Source organism: Patagioenas fasciata, chromosome 5 (assembly GCF_037038585.1).
Source record: "Patagioenas fasciata isolate bPatFas1 chromosome 5, bPatFas1.hap1, whole genome shotgun sequence".
In the NCBI taxonomy this organism is placed as follows: domain Eukaryota; kingdom Metazoa; phylum Chordata; class Aves; order Columbiformes; family Columbidae; genus Patagioenas; species Patagioenas fasciata.
In genome coordinates this window covers 10678309-10698686 of record NC_092524.1, presented here as the reverse complement: position 1 = coordinate 10698686, position 20378 = coordinate 10678309, and the positions used below count along the sequence as shown (strand labels likewise).

At 38.3% G+C, this 20378-nt stretch overlaps 1 protein-coding gene across 6 annotated transcripts in view; it reads right to left on the bottom strand.

The window, feature by feature from the left end:
* The window catches only part of GALNT18 (polypeptide N-acetylgalactosaminyltransferase 18), a 241250-nt gene that overhangs the window by 32965 nt on the left and 187907 nt on the right, over positions 1-20378 (bottom strand). For 5 of the 6 annotated variants that reach the window (XM_071808895.1, XM_071808894.1, XM_065838798.2 and 2 more), the window contains 2 exons: positions 17450-17587; positions 13201-13296 (listed from right to left, as the gene is read on the bottom strand). In XM_071808895.1, the coding sequence (XP_071664996.1) occupies positions 13201-13296; positions 17450-17587 (234 nt within the window). Of the gene's footprint in view, positions 1-2623; positions 3152-3783; positions 3856-13200; positions 13297-17449; positions 17588-20378 lie in introns of those variants that run through there. The other variant, XM_071808896.1, reaches the window with a different exon arrangement.

Below are 20378 nucleotides of genomic sequence, written 5' to 3'. Positions count from 1 at the left end.
CAATTGCTCCTGTTACTTATTATATTGAGTTAAAAAATGCAATCTGGGAAGAAAACAATCTGACTGCTCCAGAAATTCTTAAACCTCCCAGATTCATAGTTGCTAACAAGAAAGGTTAAACTTTATGAGATGTTTAAATCAATCCAGTAGGTGAAAGGACTGAGAGTCATGACTACATTGGACACAAATAAATGAAAACATGATTAGTAAGTCATTGTCATAGTTCTACCCAGCAAGACCAAGTAAGTATATGATGCTTAACATGGACATCACACAACATTTTGAAATCAGTTGGTACCCACTATATGCCCATTTAGTGAAAAAGTTGAGCAGGCACATTATAACAAACCTTTTCATCACATTGTGCTGCACTAACTCAACAGTACTTGATAATTTCTATTTGAACAACGGGAGATTTCCTCATTTAAACACATTTGAGGAAAAATGAAAAATTTAAGGATCTGGTTCTGTGTTAATATAAAACAGAAGACTAAAACCTCAAACCGAGCCGAAATTCACAGCTCTGATTGACCATCACTGGCACAATCTCCTCCTTACAGTTCTGTCCCTGCCCTTTACTCACAGACCTCCACATGAAATGCAAAGCAGCATGATCTGTACATTTTCAGGTTTAATGTGGTTTCCTCCCATTTTTTATTTAAATCTCATGTTATTTTAACAAAATTTGTGAATCCATAAGCTGCATGTACTGCTATTTTTTTCTTCCCAAACTGATGCCATTAGTGAGTCAGTGTGGACCTCACAGTTTTAGGGGTAATTTCAGAGTTGGAAAGCACTCAAATGCTGAAATGGAATACACATACTGAATAAATCACATCTTTAAGGTAGCAAGAGTAACAAAGCTCCAATGTTCACAATCAGTGCACTTCCCTGCTAAACAAACACAAAGTTAATATTGTAGTAACAATGACTTAAATGTATTCATCAGCTTTTCCACTTGATTGCTCTAAGCCTTTGCGGACAGCCAGCTGAGCAGAGGGGCTTGGCATAACAGAGCTATCCCTGAATAATTTGTTCAGTCACACTTCAAGAGAAAAAGAAGACAGCAAATGATTCAAGAAATTTAGCAACTATTTTTAAAGCTGTAAGATTCTTTACCTTACAAAAACACATTAAAAAATACCAATTTCTTTAAAGGCGTACCATTATTCTTCTACTGTAACAGTGTCATTCCTGCACATTCTAAACTGAATCAAAATTCAAAGAAGTACTAGCTGTGATTGCCGCTTGGCTGACACGTCAACAGATTTAAGAGCCAAAGAGGGCTGGTAGTTTTTTTACTTTGATCTTCCATATGCCATGGGCGATATACTTCCAGCTGCTCACCTCTAAGTCCAATAACTTCTATCTCATTAAATGAGAGTTTCAGAAATTGTATCAGCTTTGATGACTTCAGCAGTTACTGTCACTGCTGCTTATGATGGCTGGACATCTGCTCTGATATGGATATGCACCTTATTCCTTGTTTGGATCCAGCTGGCTTTTATTTCTAGCCATTGGTTCTTCAAACAATGCTAAAGTCTCTAGTATCCCATACTGTCTTTTGGGGAAAATACCTCTACTCTGGTTTAGACTGAACTCAACTCTTACTAAGAGCCGGCTTGATTGCTGATTTCAAATAAATTATCTGACAAAAATAGCTCGTTTCTTGGCTTACAAATCAATGCATTTTTTGTTTTCCAGAGCTACTCATAAATATTCAATCAAGACCTTATGTGAACAAATCATTTCAATATTCTCTCTGCTTCCTGATTGGACAAATGAGGGTTAATGAACAGGAGAAAAAAAATTCCCTTGTTCACAGCAACACACTCTGGACACGATCATCCCATAAACATTTCCGCATATAATCTTACGCTGCCAGTGGTGAACAATACTAGAGAGAAACCAACCTGAAACTGAATTGCTGATCAGAATCTGAATGAATGCTGTGAAATTAATATGGCCCGTGTAATTACAGAGGGAGTTAAATATGCTTTCATGGGTACTGAATTTGGTCTGTGAATTCTAAATGAAGCAGTGGATGACTTCAATTAATGGAATGACATAATAAAATTATCAATAAAACTAAAGAAATTATAAAGTGAATCCCCCATGTACTGTATTATCTACCCTCACTAACAGTTAATCACATACTGTCGAGAACTTGAGAAGCAAAAATCTGACCTTCAAAACTTTAACTCTGGGGAAGTAACAAATGAGACAGTATAACATCAGTCAAAAGAATGTTTGCATTGACAACCACCTGACAGTTACTACAACATCAACAGCCAAGTGCTATACATGTTTTCCAATAACTATGTTGGTTTTATGCTGCATTTATGTTGTAAGCAACAATTGGATTTAAAAACTGTGGATTGAAATGCCGATTTGCAATGAGAAGAGACATCTTTAAAATATGGTAACTCTAGTAATTGCTATATAATATGCAACTCCGATCTATTTCAAATTTATGTGCTTCCAAAATACGAAATGCTTAAATAATATTAGATTATGAGACACTGCAGGTACCCAACACAGCTGCTTTATTTCTCAAAAAGCATTAATTAAAAACATTTTCAACTTAGCAAAGGAAAGCCTTGTCCATCTTTTTTGATTGTACTATACATGTTTGAGATCAAACTCAGCTGAAGTATGGAAATTTTTATACCTGTTCCACCTGGTAGAGGGAGATTGTTAATAGAAAATGGGAAGTTAATTTCACTTTAAAAAAAACATTAATATTGGGGTACTGTAAGTGGCCTCAGGATAGACTCTTAATAGGTTTTTGTTAAGGAAAAATAAAAAAAATACAAGGATATTTGTGAAATGATGAAGACATAGTCGAATAAAGTGGAGCTCACTTTTCCCCGAGCCATCCTCCTTTCCAAAGCCACGTGGTCTCTGTGCGCAGCAGCTCCAGTACCCGGGTGAGGAACCAGAACCCATCGCTCCGTACCCGTAGTGCCCGGTTTGCAGTCGCTCGGTGAGATCCCCGAGTTGGCTCCCAGACCAGGGTACTGACCAACCGCTGCAGAAATCGGCGGCAGCCTCAGCACCACACCATATGGTGTGTTTTGGGGCTGTTCCCCCCCAGCCCTTTGGCACAGCTCCCTGGGTGTGTGTAACAGGCTGTTGTAAGCCCACGCTCCTAAACGGAACCAAATACGGAAGGCAGTGTTACCTTTAATCGGCTTAGTGTTCAATGCAAAAAGCACAGAGTCTGAATCCCAAATCTAGTGCCAGGCTTATTAGAAGCTCAGCAATATTTCACCTTTCAGTTTTCAAATATTTTGAGGTTTTGACTTGTTGAAATCCTTTTGGCCAAAACTATCCATACAAAAAATTACTTACTATAACACAACAAAAAAAATTGCCTGGAAATGTATGTGCATTTTTATTTCCCAGATTAGGACTGTTTTGAACTCTTGTATAATATTCAGGCTAACAACACTAATCTCTTCTAGACTGAAACACTACATGAGAGCTTGAAATGCTCTGATAATTTTAAATTCTTAGACGCTGCAGTTGCTCACAATGGTTTGTTTCAATTGCATTTTCAACACAGTTTTTTTACAATAGATATTCTGGGCACATTGCCTTAAAGATGTAAACTAGGGAGGAGAGTTTTTACAGTGACCATCACGAGCTCAGTAACCATGATTTGAATCTTACAAAATCGGGGAGAGGGGGAAAAAGTCAAAAGAAGACATGAACTTTAAATAGCCTGAAAACCAACTCCCTTGATGTGCCACTGAATGTCTTTTCTGGTATCAGCCTCACCTGTTTAACAAAATGCTGAATAAATGGTTTCCAGTCAAACTATAGAGACGGCAGGTATGTGTTCCTCTCCTCCTGTATCAATAACAGACATATCAACAGTGGACAAGATAACCAGGGGAAGATGAAAATGATCCTAGAATTGTTTTGGTTGGAAAAGACCTTGAAGATCATTGAGTCCAACTATATGATGCTAAAGTAGAACTTAGTCATCTAGAAAGGCAACAGAACTCAAGATGAAGAGGATAACCCAAGGGCTGAGAGATAAGTAAAAAAATTTAAGCAATAAAGAAAATATGCAAGTTAATGATAACACGATACACAAAACATGAAGTCGAAATATTAATACTTCGTAAATTATTAAAAACAATTCTGTGAAGAACTTTCTGTAATGTGCAGCAAAATCAAGTAACCAATTTTGCTTAAAAAAACCCAACCAACGACCCACCCACCTTAAAAAATCGCAGATGAAAGCTAAGTTTATCAGGTTTAGGTAACTTATATCAGAATTTCAGAATTGTTTCCAGCTGAAGTTTCTATTATGTCTGTGGAAATCCTGCTTTACTAGGCAAAAGCTTTCTAACTTAACGTTTTTGAAAGCACTTGCAGAGTGCCCTTCTGACATTACTTCTGATCAGCATTTGCAATCTTTGCTTCCATTAAAGGTCAACTTATGCTTCTGTATCTTTTCAGCACATCTTGTAATGTACATAAAATTCACTAGTACCTCTTCTATAAAATATTAAATAGTACAGCTATCTTAAAAGGACTCTTATCCATTCCCCTTTAATTTACAAGAATGGATGATTAGGCAGATACGACGTATTACAGACAACTGCTTTTATTGCTGTTTTGCGGTCAGGGGTTATATTTGCTTTTTTAAACGCACCTCACTGTGGCACTGGTCAAGTTACCTTTGATTCTTCCTCTGCATCTGGCTGCATAAAACAAGCAGTCATTTCTCAGTCAGAAAAATGCTTATCGATTAGCCAATATTAATTTTAAAAGACTTTTGTTTTCTTAGAGCCTTCTTGGCTCTAAGTTTTCAAGTAATTCAAGCTTTTAATGTTTTTCCTTCTTATGTCCTAAATATTCATAGCACTCAAACGAATTGAACTACTTTTTAAATTCTTGCTTTCTAACTTCAGCTCAGGTCCTGGAACCCAAACGTCAAAACTACTGCTTCAGCCAAATCACTGGTTTCAGCTTATAGTATTATTTTCCTCCTTCATTATTCACACTCAGTTTCAGCAGTGATCCTGTATACTAGGCAAGAATATAGATTTCAAGACCATCTATAACATTTGTAATCTTTTAATTCTAGGCCATCCTATTGAAACAAATAAAAAATTTACTCGAAACAAAACCATTTCTCCAAGAGTACATAAATGCTATATACTCCCAAATGAGAAAATCAATGTTACTCTTCGGAAAAAAATGATTGCTTTTCAACTATTTCATTTCACTGTGGTTGGAGTTTCAATTCCAAGTGATCAGTTCTCTCAGTTCTCACAGGCATACACGTTTTTACAATATGTAGTTTCAAACACAAAAATAAATAAGCAGCAATGCCCATTCCATTATTTCCAAACAGACGGATGCATTAAATATTTCCTCTGATCCAGAGCAGCACAGTTCTACAGCTTTTTTCTTTGCTTTAGTTTTTAACCAGTAAAGTAGATCGCACAGGTCTGAAACCTGAAGGAGGATCCCTTGTGCCCAATTCAATTCAATTGTCTTTTACCCTGTCAACAGAGAATGACGTTCATTACGTCTGATACTGTCAGAAAATGAAGAGACAGGTTAATCTCTGCTCCTACTGTCATAAACACCTGTGGGTAATTGAAAAATACAGTCTACAAATCAGTCCATGATCATAGGTCCATGATCAATGGACCTGCTGATCAGATCCACACTTGTAGTTCACAAGCTATAATAATAATAATTCAACACCATGGATCTTGACCTGTGAGTGAACACCTCTCTTCAGTTTAAGAGAATCTTTCCTACCAGGAAACAGATCCTGAATTTGAATGAGGTAAGCAATCCAGAAGAATGGGTAACTAGTCATATTATCTGTACCAACAAAAAGCTGCTTGAATCAAACCACTGCAAGTACAGAAACAATTTCATCACGGCAAATGGTTCAGTACAAAATTTGCTCCAAAACTAGACATCAGATTGACAGATTCTCTGAATCTTTGCACTAAAGTAAATAATGAGAATCTAGCCAGAATCAAACTTCTGGAAAAAGATTAGAAAAAGAATATAATATACAATGTGAAATGATATATTACTGCCTTCAACCACAACACATCTCCAAGAAGATAGTGTTGCAATGTCTGTGCTAGGCCAAGGAAGGACTGGTCATGTATTCTAAAGAGGTTGCAGCCTGGAAAAAGTGTTCACTGGTCTTAGCTTCTCAGACATAAATCAGAACAACTCTCTATTTTGAAACAGATAGCAAAAAGTTGACACCAGATTTTACTTCTATTGCAAATTAGGTCACAGTTTCTATTAACTTTACTATGATCAAAATCAGGATTTATACACTGAAATAAATGAATAGAAACATAAATAGCTTCAATAAACTACTCAGCAGGGATGTCTTACGTAAGACATTAATTGCCATAGCAAGCAGGCCCTTTAAAGAATATGTTCAAAATAAAAATTAGAATTCATTAACGCTAATAACCATCCTTCCTAGGCAGTTTCACTAACTCTCTGTTTTCTATTACCTGGACTTCTACTGAACTGAGCAACCTAGATTTAAAGAAAATAAAAAAAGGGCAGCTATTCTGGTTCCGGAAGCATTTACTGTGGAAATAAATACCCTTGTTCCCAGAAAGCGTGTTGTATGTACGTGAAGTTAGTGCTAGGCCCAGTGCTTAGATCACTCCACAAGCCTTAGTGAAAAAGGCCGAGGCAGCCGCTGAGCCTGACTGTGCTCTGGCAGACCCAGAGAAGCACGATGTGCTCGTCTTGGCTGTGCAAAGAGAGGAGTACTCCTCTCTCTGCTGTACGGTGTGGCTTTTCACTGCTAAGTATCTGGACCAAGACATAATTGGATATTTTGTACAGCTCAGTGTCTGTATAGCACTCTGTATATGTCTGCATACATCGTATAATTACCACAAAGCAGGTAATTGCTAACTTCACAGCAATGTGTTGCAGGTCCTCAGAAAGAAATAGTATTACACAGAGCAGATGTCAGATCACACTTATACACAGATGTCGAATGTGTCTGTTTACCTTGAAGACAAACATGAACCACAAGCCTGAGTTTGCATGACTGACAGCTGTTAAAACAGCTGCTGTGCTTCTTTTTCGTGCATAAAAAAGACAGCCTGAAAATGTTTACTGTAGATATCTCCAGGGCAGTGATTTTTCAAGTTTGAAGGGTCAATCACTGATCCACATCAGCAGGTTTCATTCTGGCTTTCCTTATTCCCTGACACCCACTGAAACACGCCAATATCAGCGGCTGCTGGGTGTGAGACCTTCTGTTCAACTATTTTCTTGTACAGAGCTTCAGTTTGCAAAGCTTATGTATTTTACACACACAGCTAAGAACAGGGTCCCACTTCTAAATTACAAAAGACGTCTTTTCTGAAATTTATGTATTTCATAGTAGTTTCCTAGAATGCTGTATTTTTGGCCTAGAATAATTACAGTTGCACTTTATTTTCAGCTGCAGGATAAGAAGAATGTGTATTCATCCACAAGCTGGCTCACGATCTGAGTTATCACAGCTATACGCTGCTCTTAAAATTCTGAAACTCCTTTACCTAAACCCTTTCAGGACAGTTGCATTGTGGTGCTATCAGCAGCGGTGTTAACACTGTCAAGAAAAAGCAGCTGCAGTATTCAGTATTTCTATTATTACCTTTTTTTTTTTAAAGCAAAAGGAAAGGTGCGATGGGAAGCCTGACCTGTAGTAAACATTACAATCACAATTTGTCTATTACTTTCTCCTTATAAAATAGTATATAATGGCTCTTGCTCAGCATACTTCACGTACACAGAAAGCCACTCCTAAGAGGACTCCTGTTCTGCTTCCATATTCCTTTAACGCTCATTCTGACAAAGCATGTGGTTCTTCTCCCAGCTTTCCTGGCACCAGTGTGAATTTCATCAGGCACAGGAATCTAAAGAAAACGTTTAGCATTGCAAGAGACTTATTAAAATCAAGGCTCTATTAAAACTCAGTTTGAGATGTTTGTATTTGTAATGTCTCAATAACCTGAGGATCACACTAACTTTACTCTAGAGATGTCTAAATTATTAATTTAAAATAAACTGACAAGTTTATTTTTTTAAATTTCCCTAAATTGCAAAGCAATTTTAATTCTTTTGATAATTATTTGCCGAATGTCTATGAATTGTTCCTTCTCCTGGGTTTTACAGATTGGACTAATAACTATATGGTGTTTGTGATCAACCCCGTACTTTTTTACTGGGATATAAATGCCTTCAGTGATATCCATTTTTAGTCATATATATTCTTGATTACAAATTAACAAATATATCTGTATGAACAACCACCACGCTAAAAAGTTTAATTGAAGAAAAAAATAGTTTTTACAAAAATATATATGAATAACTTTTAAAAAGGAGCACTCGTGAATCATACAAAGAGATTTTAGAAGTTCCTGGGAGTTTTTGTAACTGCTGTTTCCAGTACTTCACACACTACGCCTAGAATTCAAGCCAGCATTCGGGTCAGTGTCCCGCGGTGTGAAGCGGCACAGCCCTGCTTTGCTGCAATAATTCAGACCAGACAGGGCTGTAGTCATTGGTTTCCAGGTGTCAGTTCTGCAATCTCTTGCAAGAATATGAAAGGATATAAATTGGTGTCTCTTCTCACCTGCATTTATTTTCTAGTAATTCTCCCATCTAGTCTTCTTACCCTGGTCCTCAACTTGAATTCCTCAACATCTAACTGGTCTGTATTGACTTTCACATCCCTGGATAAGCTTTGTGGTTTAACTGCTTATAAATTGAGAATATATGAGCCAGAAGCTATTGAACAAGGGGACACAGAACTGTCCATTATCCCCTCAATCACAAGCACTTTTCGAGGTAAATCTGTACTTAAAATATCCCTTCATTGACTGATGGTACTTGTTTATTGTACAGTAGTAATAAATTCTCTAATAATGTGGTGTTTCATTCTCAGGAAATAATCTTCCAAATTATCACTCAGAAGTAGTTTTAAGGCAAGTGACACACTGTCATCAGTCTGCTTTCAAGATGACAGGCCCAGTCAAAGAGCAGCCTTAACCAACACCAAGCACCCAGGCTCAGGCAGTTCCCAGAATTAGGAACAGTCAGGCCTGGGCATGTACTTACTGCAACTAGAAGGAACCATCTGTTCCATGTGAAATGGGAGCACTGCTGGAAACGGATCTTCTAAAGCCTAAACACATGACTGAACTGTAACTTTTCTTCAACAAGTTCAAGAATTAAAATGAAACCTTTATCCTTTTCTGCATGAACCACTTAAAGTGAAAACCCCACCGCCAACTTTATGTTTTGGACTGTTTTGCCAACACTGTTCTTCTGTCTTCCCTTGTTTTCTTTACATTTATTTCTTCTCTGTCTCCCTCACTGCCAAAATTTTCCTGTTTCCCTCCATCACCACACTGAAGGGGCTGCTTCCCCACTCTGTCCTGTGCAGTCTCTTTGGCTGTTGTGCTTTGTCTCTCAGCTGTTCTCATGCAATTAAAGAAACATGATTTCTACCACCACTGAACAGTGTAGTACAAACCTATTTTAACTCCTGTTGTCCACTGTTTTACCATGTTGCATTTACTATGTTAGCTATTTTAATAGTTTCAGAAGTCAGTTTTGTTCAGCTGTTCTGAGAAGCAGCACAGCAGAAGAGCCTTGATATGACAGGCTAAGACCTACACTAGAAGCCTCTTACAAGCCGTTGACCATCAGCACACCAAGGGTACCAAAACCACCTTGTGGCCTTGCTTCCTGCACATTTAATAGCTGCCCCATACCCGTGGTGGCTACCACAAGTAGTAGCAGATGCTCAGGTGCGATAGTGATGTTCTTGCTGGCACCAACATAGTGTATGTTACAGTACAGATGGGAGTAGTAACAACAGCCTTGATCTTGGCCAGATAGTGACTGAAAGCAGAAATGGAAGGATGTGATGCTTTGGAAGCAACACAGTCTGGCAGCAGAATCAGGGGAGGATGAGCAACTTAGAAAGTTATGCTGTTCAATTGCTACCACTTAGAAACAAGAAGTAATTCTCAACAGAATCTATAATTATTTGGGCAACATTTTGTAATGAAATTATTCTTACTAAAGATAAAGAACAATTCTTCCATTAAATTCATGAGAATATATTGTAGGATGGCTACCATTTTTTTTTTCCCCGCTGGTTGAATATGCAATTTGCTCTCCTCAGGGGATGATATCCTAACTCTGAAGTGTCCAGCTCCTGAGGACCAGGACAAAATACAGTTACCTTGGGAAGCACTCACTGAAGACAGAAGGAGGGTATGAAACATACCTAATCATGGATTCTAGTTTCTCAAGTGCCCTCTGTCTTTTCAGGCCAAGCCAAACACCCTGCTGTGAGAAATTATTGCTCAGTAGTAGTATCAGAGGACTAAGGAAATGGACAGATTACGTTCTGATTTTCCACTCCATCCTTCTATTTAACCATATGTATCAGTTTCTGTATTTGTAGAACAGTACTACAAAATAAACGGTTCTAAAGCACTCAGAGATACTTGCAAGAATGAATATGCTAATGTTACTTACAGTAGACATATGGAGTGGATTGCTGAAAGGCTGGGGAATCTGAATCACCGAAATCTTATCATCACTATGTCTATTTAAAATGAAACTGAAGCACGGCAGGGAAAATTATTTCTGATCATTTCATTGCAACATTTGAGGATATTTCCTTGCCATTTTCTACTGCTTTTAATTATGAAGCTACACATGTTGTTCTTGATAGTTTCTGCAAAAAATGGCACGTGGATTTTTAATGTCAGGTAAACAGTTACCTTTCTGTTGACTTCAACGATTTCTTTCTTGTATAAAACATGCTAAAAGGAAACAATAGCCATATGTACAATTCTGAAACAATCATTTGATGTCAAACACCTCATCAAAGACATTTCCTGTGCAAAAAAAGGACAAAAATCCAAAAATATCTGAAGGAGTTTGGGATGGGGGAGGGGCGGGGGGGGGTGGAAAGAAGTTACCTAGGCTACAGCAGTAACTATGAACAGCAACTCAAACTGCCTAGGAGAGAATGGTTCCTGGCAGCCAGATATATTAACGCACATCTAGATGCAATTGTGTAAAGCCCCCCATGGTGGCAGCTCTAAATCTGTAAATTGCATAGCTAAACCAGTAAAGCTTTGCTCCAGAGCTAAGAATGGCATCACCAAACCCCTCAGTCTTACAAACAGTCCTGAATCAGGGGACTAATCTTTTTGACTAATCTGTTCTGATAAGGACAAAATAAACCCCTTTATATAGCATCTCTCCAATATCTTTTGTGTTTACTGGCAAGTTCACTAAGATTAAAAGCAATATTTATTCAAAGTTTCCAATACGCTAGAGGAAATGTAAATGGCTGCAGCTCTGCTTAAGCAAGAGATGCAATATGTGCAATGCAAATCTCATAGAAGTATGCCGAATAATGTTTGTTAGTGCTTTCCATGTTAACACCATAATCCCTAACACAGAAAGTCATCTCCTGTTTTAAAGAAAGTTCTCACTCACTACCAGGATCTTGCTCATATATGATGAGCCTTTTCGGAGGTTGTTCTTATCATCCTTAGTTACAAGATTAAATACATAGTAATGGGAAGGAGACACAACATTGTAATTATGAGAGGAGTTGAATCTTGTCAAGGAAAGTTTCCCTTGCCTCTTTTCCCTCTGTCATTTATTTTCTGTTATCTCATTTATACAGAACTTCAGCTGACATTCAAAGGTAGTTCTTGATCTGGCGAATACTAAACTGTGCTAATTGAAGTGACTTGTGTTGTTGTTTGCCTCCTAATGATAATTACAATTTCTAATTGGAAGGTACAGCCGTGCCTGTAGTGTGTTGTTATCACAGAAGATGTGCCAGAAGAGAGTTCCGGCGCCCTCCCAGAAGATGAAGAAGAAAAGCTCCTGCTCACGGGTGAACGACACAAACACCGAGGACAAGCTTAGAAACCTCCTGGAGGGAAACAGTGGTAACCACATAATTATGTGACAAATAAGCCACAGCCCATGCAGTGAGCGAGCCTGATGGATGGGATTTTCAGATATTTTTTGTCTTCATTATTCATAATTTACTCAAGCATGATGCCACGAGTGCTCAGTACGAAAATCCCTCAGCAAAGGAAGCCAGGGCAGAACTCGGTTGCAGCATGTGCAGCCTGGCAAGGAAGTACAGAACCTCATCTGCATTTCAACACTCATGTTTCCAGCTCACTATGGGATCCAGGTGCAGAGGACAAGACCACCTTGTTGCTCTGTTTATTTCTGAGGTATTAGGGGGACTCATTGGCTGTATAATCACATAACTGACAGTTCCATGGGTAAAACCACATTCTATAACTTAAGTGGAGCATAATAGGGTCCTTTTGAGAAAATAAATATAAAAGGTAGTCAGATAAAAAAAAAAAGATTCAGCCTGGAGGGATTTTTCAGTTGCTCCTATCACTCCCACAAATACATCCATTTCGTCATTTTTGCTTACGTTACTTTTCAGAGTTAGATAATTTGCACATACATCCTTGACCAGCATGTTCTAGATCATGTAATGTTATTTCCACTGTCAAGATTTGCCTAGAAACATTTTCATCTGTGCCCATATACTTTGCCACTTGGAAAGATATAATATCTTAACCCTCTTGTTTGCTAAGTTAATAAATCCAGGACAACAGTAAAGAAAGAAAAAAGGATGCTTTAGAAGAAGGGCTTTCACAAGAACAGGGTTAGGAATTTGACATAGCTGTGTATTTCATATTTGTGGAACGAGGCAGTAAATATATCAAGTAAAAAAGATGTTGCTTCGGATAATGTATAAATAAACTATGAGTATACATATGTATCTATGTAAAATGTTTTAAAATGCATTGTTTCATTCGTATGACATGAAGCTAAAGATCAGAAATGAAAGCTTTCATCAACAAATCTGGGTCAGTGCTGACTGTCATATTCCTTAAATTCTTTCAAATGAATAAACAAACTTCATTGTCGAAGCGCTAATATACCAGTGGTTCTCAGTTTACAGCAAAAATAATATTCTAGCTTTCTATAAAAGAGCCACTGAACAGCATACGGAGGTATTGTAGCAGGAAAACAATGACAGGTACAGGATGGTTCCTCCTACACAGTCTACTAAGCGCAGCTGCAATAAGAGAGCTCATTAGACAAACTCACCTGTGGTGTCATTCCATGGCAGATATACATGATTGGGATATTCTCTGTGTCTGGCCCTTGATCAAGGCACAAATCACTTTTCAGGGAGTTCTGCAGCTAAAATAAACAGAAAGAAAAAGAAATCAAGCAAGTCTTACATGAGAAAAAGATGGTGTCATTACTTTCACTTCTTTACAAAAAAATAATACGTACTTGAGCAAGGAAATATGCAAAATCAAAAATACTTATTGCAGTGAAGATATTGAAGAGACAGCACCTGGACTAAATTCTTGCTTGTAGATAATCTAACACTGCTGATTTCAGTAAGGTTTCAGAGAGGATAGATTTCAAAAAGCCTTCAGAGATAGCAATAATTTTTGATATACGTTTTTAAAATAGTAAGTCTAATGTGCCTCTGGTAAATGCTATATACAAAAGACATTTTTTCACTAGTGCAGCTAGCTGAGCACTATGGATGGAGTTTCAAACATAGGAGAAAGCCCTGTGACTGAACAGCTTTTCAGAATCACTCAGGAGAGTCTTCCGGTTTCTGGAAATAATTCAAAAAAATCCTTACTCTTGACACTTGGAGACTTGTGACCAGTTGGTATGGACTGACTCTTTGCATTAATCCGGGCTAACCCACATACAGCAACCTATGAACAGAGTGCAAAGCATTTGGCCCTGCTCATCACAAAGCCCTGTACATCACCTGTGTGATGCTGAGGCAGGATTTTCTGAAAGTGCTAAGTTAATGAGCACAGAGACTGGAAGGTCTTTTTGGAGTGGGAGGCCAAAGATGCGGATTGCAAACCCATGGTCATGTATAAAGGTGTTCAGTGGTGTCAGATCAGAGAACACAGCAGGATTGTCTGACGGAGTGAAGGGGTGATGTGGTTTGCAACCATCTGTGACTAACTGAGCAGCCCCATCAGCTCTGTACAGAGGCCTCCTTGGAGGAAAAGAAATGTCGTGCTTAGGAAGGAGGTCTAGAAGTGCGTTAGTATATAAGAAGTGTGGACAAGCCACAGACTGAAGACAGGTAGTGAATAAAATCAAAACCATGAAGTCTACCCTACAAGATTTCAAACTCCAAAACTAACTCTAAATTCAATAATAAACAGGACAAGTCTCAATATTAGAGAAAATCTACATTAGGTGTTAATACTGGCCTTACTCTTCTAGATGCAAGCTTGGATAATTAAATAGTTTCCTCTCTCAAAGCTTTTTATTTTGTAGACATAAATTAATCACAACCATGACTCTAACCATAATCAGGTGATAGATACCACTCTCTATCCAAACCAATGATAAATATCAGTCTTACTAATTCATACGTGGATCCATCACTACCCTTGTCTTTTCAAAACCTCTTCAACAAACTCAAATTCTAGTGCTTGTCCTCGCCCTCCTGTTATAACCTTTTCCACAACAATCCCCATAAAAAAAGGAAGCAAAAAAATCTGCCCAGATCAACATGAGCATGTAACTTAGCTGAGAGGGCTGACCCAGCAGTGAAAGATACAGAGACTCTGGAGTCCCAAGCTCCAAAAAGAAACATGACCTCAAGCCTAACAGCAGGTGTCCAGTGATCAGGCACTACAGAAAAAAAAACGAAATGCTAGATTCTTTTTAATGCCAGTTCCCTTCTTATAAACCTTGAAAACACAAAAATAAAATGAGCTCTTCAGATTGAATTTCTCAAACTCTTATCCCAATTATAATTCTATAATTAAGTTAAAATACCTGTAAAGAAAGAATCACTACAGAAAGCCAAAAATGTCACTGATCTGGTAACTAATTATGCTGTTTCAAAATGTGAGGCCCTGACTCTTGGGAATCATCCCTTTCCAAAATCTAGTGGCTTTGTGGCAACCAACAATTAATTTGGGTAATGTAGGTTTAGACTACCAAGACATAAGCTTTATTACAACCCAATATATAATCACGTCTCCAATCCCCACGCTGAAAAGTGAAATAATGAGTCAACACTGCCATTTGCTCCCTTTCAAACTTAACGCCTTACAGAACACAGAGATAAAGTAGACTGCAGAAATTTTGAATTTCAAAATTGTCCAAAACATGATACTGAAATGAGGGAGCCAGTCCTTACGCTAAATACAGCAGCTTTTGGCCCACTGACATCCCTTTCTTCTGACTCTAAGGGTACTGCAGAATTCAGAAAGAAATCTGGTTCCCAAACCCTTACTCTACCACCAACCCTAACCCTGTCTGTATGCCACAGCATAAGCTAGACATGGGTGATACAACTATTTTCCTAACTGTCACAGAAAAGGAGATTTAGGATTCAGGAAGTATGCATGTTGACAATGCAGATGGCTATCTCCTAACTCTCATCCCTATTCAGATGGCTCTTGTAATTTTTCAGTAATTTTTAAAATTACTGATAATGCTGTAGTACCAATATATCTATTTTCTACAAAAAAAAAAAAAAAAAAGGATAGTTGATGAATGCAAGCACTTGGAGAATCAGCAAGCAGCTGACTAGCTTTGAAATATCACAACTTTCTCCATTATAAGACATGCAAGCAGACATGAAGACCAGAGATCCAAGCAATGCTTTGACTAAAAAGATTGGGGCTCTTTATCTTTTTGTTTCATACAACAGTATTTCATAAAAGAGTAAGCTGTGTATTTTGTAAAACGCTGCCCCTTTACCTGTACGGATGCATTGCTACAGCTGTCCACTACTCTTTTTTTGTGATAGTACAAATAATGAATTAAAGCCAACTCCTCACATCTGTCTTAGCTGATGGGGCTACTCTCATACTGCAGACAAATCATGTGTGTTATTATGCAGTACCTAAATATGCACGTTCTGCTGACCAGTGAGGTCAGTATTTCTGTACCGAACCCTTTCTGATTCTTTTTAGTTTGTATTTTGCCTGCAAGGAACCTTCAAAGGCGATGAAAAAGTCTCAGCAGAATATAAAATCACAGGGTGCCTGCTTGCCAATTTTCACTTTGACTTACATGATGTGGAGTTAATCCTGAGACTACACAAGTACCTTTGCTATTCCACTGGTCTTCCTCTTTTATCTAGTATCACTTCTACCTGCAATCAAAGATTTCTTTTTAGCCAGAGGTCCCTACAAGCAGAACCGTGCATCTATTAGCTGCTATGCCTTCTTCTCAGGAAAACCCATGCCTGATCAGATCATGGCATCGCTGAGGGCAGTTACGCAGTCCGTGGAAGAGGGTCTTTGCACACACGTGTGATTTTGGCTTTGTTCTGAACTGTTTTGGAAAGTAAGTATTCTCTCATGTATTTAACATTTAAACCTTTGATGGAAGTGTTTTTCTTCTCTTTTTGGACTGTATGAAATGCCAGAACAATAATTGCAATTGATTATCAAAGGGGTCATGGAACTTCGTGGAGCATACAATCACTTCATTTGCCAGAACAGCAGCTGCTCTGTGGCACCCTCAAGGGTCTTCTCAGAGCCTCGCTGGCAAACCACACAACTCAGACTTCTTTTTGAGGAGGAATGTCTCAAACCAAGCCTTAACACTTGCATGATCTGCTCTTTCTATTATACTTACATTTTATGATTGGGACTTGCAAAAAGGAAAATTTAATTCACAGGAATCAATTTTTGTGAATATGACACCAGACAGAGAATGTGAAAAGGACATCCTAGCTCTACTAGCTTATTATGGGCCTGTATTAACTTACTGTGTTAATCTTCCATGTCATGCACACTTGCTCTCTCTGTTTAGATTGCCAGTTTTCTAGGGGCAAGAATTGTCTCTGCTTTAATTAGCACAGTACCACTCAAGTGAGATTTCAACATAGACAAGGGTACTACTGTCACAAGAGTCATGATGATGATTATACCAAAATACAGGCATTTGAGGATTTAAATTATGACTTGGCTATAATATTAAGAAGCTTGAAGTTGAAATACTGAGCATATTTTGTTAATTCACCTGCTGCCACAACCCTTCCAACTAACATCTCCAATGTGTCTAAAAAATTATATCTTGAGTGTCTCTGAGAGGAATGCAAGCCATGGAACAAACAAACAAAAAATCAGGGAGGAAGTTAATGTGCAGAATACCTCATCAAGAACTACAGCACAGCAGCTGTCTCTGTCAACTAACCAATCTATGAAGTATTTAAACTACTGACTTCAAGTTTCTCCGATTCTTCTACTTGGAGCCAGGCACTGTCTTCCTGAATTACTTCCACTATTATACCTTCCTTCCCCCACCCTTTTAAAGGAGGAAATACAACCAAGATCCTTACCACCCCATAGGCGACAGTATCTGAATACATTCTCATTTCTGGATAGACGCTGACAAGATACCACCTAAAGGTCTTGCACTGGAGCTTCTTCCTCAAGGCCTTCCTCTCAGAAATATCACCAATATCAATTCCAGAGTCCTGCACATAAAACAAGGGACAGAAAAAGCAGAAAAGAAATCATTAATACACTTCTGTGTAAACTGATCATCCAGACTCTCCCTCATTGCAAAGGGGATTATGACCTATGGTAATTATCAGCTCTGGGTCACAGAGTCTGTTACCACACACACTCCATAGGTGCCCCAGTTAAATATGATACAGGTCACCATGGCGAGGGATCTTTCAACGTCTTCTTGGGTCAATGGAAACACTCCTACTGACTCCACCAGGGTTTAAATATAGCTCCCAACGAATATCACTTTTTTTTCTCTAATTTCCCAGCATTTTCCAAATCCAAAAGTAACTGGCAGGAAGTAGCAAGTTGCCCTAGAAACTGCCTTATTGCTGGTGTCCCACTGTGCCCAGTCATGAGTATTATATATAACACGTTCTGGCCATTTCTGTAGTCTGAGTTTACTGTTTCACTGCAAAAAGCAGATGCTTTGCTCACCTTTCTGAAATATCACTTACTAAATTTTTCTTGCAATGTAAAAATAAATATTGCTAATTTTGTTAAAAGCAATTGCAGAATATTCTCTCCCCAATTTTTATTTCTGGATAACCTAATTTCTACTTATCACAACGCCAGATCATAAAACGTGAGTTTCATAAAGTTCCTGTATATAAAAAATCAATAATTTCTCACATTAAAATCACGCAACAGAAATTTTTATAGAGGGATCTAAGTGCAATTCCACAACTGCTCTTTGACAGGAAGTAAAATGAGACATTTTGCTCCACATTTTGGTCCACCACTTCAGCCTCAGAAAAAAAACACAGGATAAATTTTGATAGGGAAATCCTATAATCTGTCTACTTAAACAACAGCCTCTACTGGGTCATAAAGGCCTCAAAGATTTTGTCAGCCAGCAGCTATGATTCAAAAATAACATTGGAATTAGCTACACATCAAAAAGGTATCCTTACAAGTAACTGAGCTGCTGAAGCAACGGCTGCTTCTTACATCCCAAAGCACTGAATTAATATTAATCTGTACCAAGTATGTTTTATTATGGAAGCATTTTCTAACTACAGTAAAATTGACTTCTACTTTAGTAAAGTATACTATAAAGTAGGAAACTGGGTCTGGGGTAAACAGGTATAACTCAAGTTTGATGATTCCCCTCCCCTTTGGCCCTGCATTGTTCATAAAACTTTATGTAGAACTGCTCCTTTAGAGATCATGTTTTCCTGATTTTTCTAGCAAGTGACTAGATAAAGGAACATGCTGTAGGGAGCTGTAAGACAAACAACTGATCCCATGGACAAATCCCACTCATGCACTGCTCTGGCTGCACTTGCAGCTTGTGTGAAGGCAAAGGAGGATGCCAGCACAGACATTCAACTTCCAGCACATCCCAGGCTTCCTGGGATCAGGTACTAAATTGGTCCAGTGCATCCTGACTCCTTTCTCATTCAATCCTTCGGGCACCAATGCTTGTTTCCTCACAGTTTGTTGTATAAGGTAAGAAACAGCATCTGGGTCCTCAGTAATTGCATCCTCCCATGCAGCTGGAGAAGGCAAATAGCTCACACATAGCACACTGGCTTTATCACCAGCAACAACCCAGTGTCCCCAAAGATGAGAATATGATGGGAGGAGAAAAAGGAGAAAAATCAAAACAATAAAAAACAAAACAAACAACAAAACAAAACAAAAAACCAAACAAACAACAAACAAACCAAAAAAAAAACAAAACAAAAACAAAAAACAACACCCACAAACCAAAAACATAGGGGATGACAGAAGGAGAGCGTGGCTCTAGCTTCTGGGACTTGAAAAATCTTTCCTTTGTGTTTCAAGTGTTTTTCTGAATCTATTTTTCTAAGCAGTTACAACGCAGGAATCACCACAGTATCTGAGATCCACATTTGAAGCCCTCAGTACTTCAGAGCCACCTGCAGAGATCCCAAGAGGGCAGTCACAGCACACTGCCAAATGAGTCTAACTCCTTTTTATTATCATTAGCTTTCAAAGACTAAAACCTTTGGAAACACCTGACTATGGGGCTTCTCACAGATCTGGGAATTCTGCCATGGAAAAAACAGGTCCTGTGGTTAACATTTTGGAATAACATATTTCATGGAAAGTCCCTACTGCTATAATTGAATACATTTCTATTACCTCCACAGTCCATTACCAGTGTGCTATTTCATCAGCTTCCAGACAGAGAATTACTCCAGTAGTTACCCACTTGTGTAACAGTATTTGGCCATGCTAGCTGTCTGTCCTCTGTGTGTCTCTCACAATGACCTCTCAACATCTTTTTGCTTAAGCTGAAGCTAGGTTTGATTTGAAAATCGTCCCTCATTGGTATTTCACCTTTAATTTAATCTTGAGGGAAGCAAAGATAAAACAGAGAGATTGCTATCCAATCTGAGATCTAAATGTGACCTAATTCATCCCCAGCCTTTCTCATCCATCATCTCTTTGCCCCCTGCCTATTGGAATTCTTTATTACAAGTGTTTCGCAAGCCCAAAGTTTTTTTTTAGGTTGCTTCTTTACAATGAATATTCCTTCTTTCTACGGATGTTTCTATAACAATCAGACTGCATCACTCCTAACCTTTTGATGTATAGAAGAGGACTCCTGCTAATGATGTAGGTTTTCTTTATACTGACTGATTCAGTTGCAGTGCTTGAGAGTGTAATTTTGTGCTCTATTTTCATCTTCCCCTTAAAAGGCCTGAAGCTTTCCTTAAACATGTATTTGTTTCTGACTGCTCTAGAATCCATTCAGTACTCCCCAAGTTTAGCATGAGAAAGAAA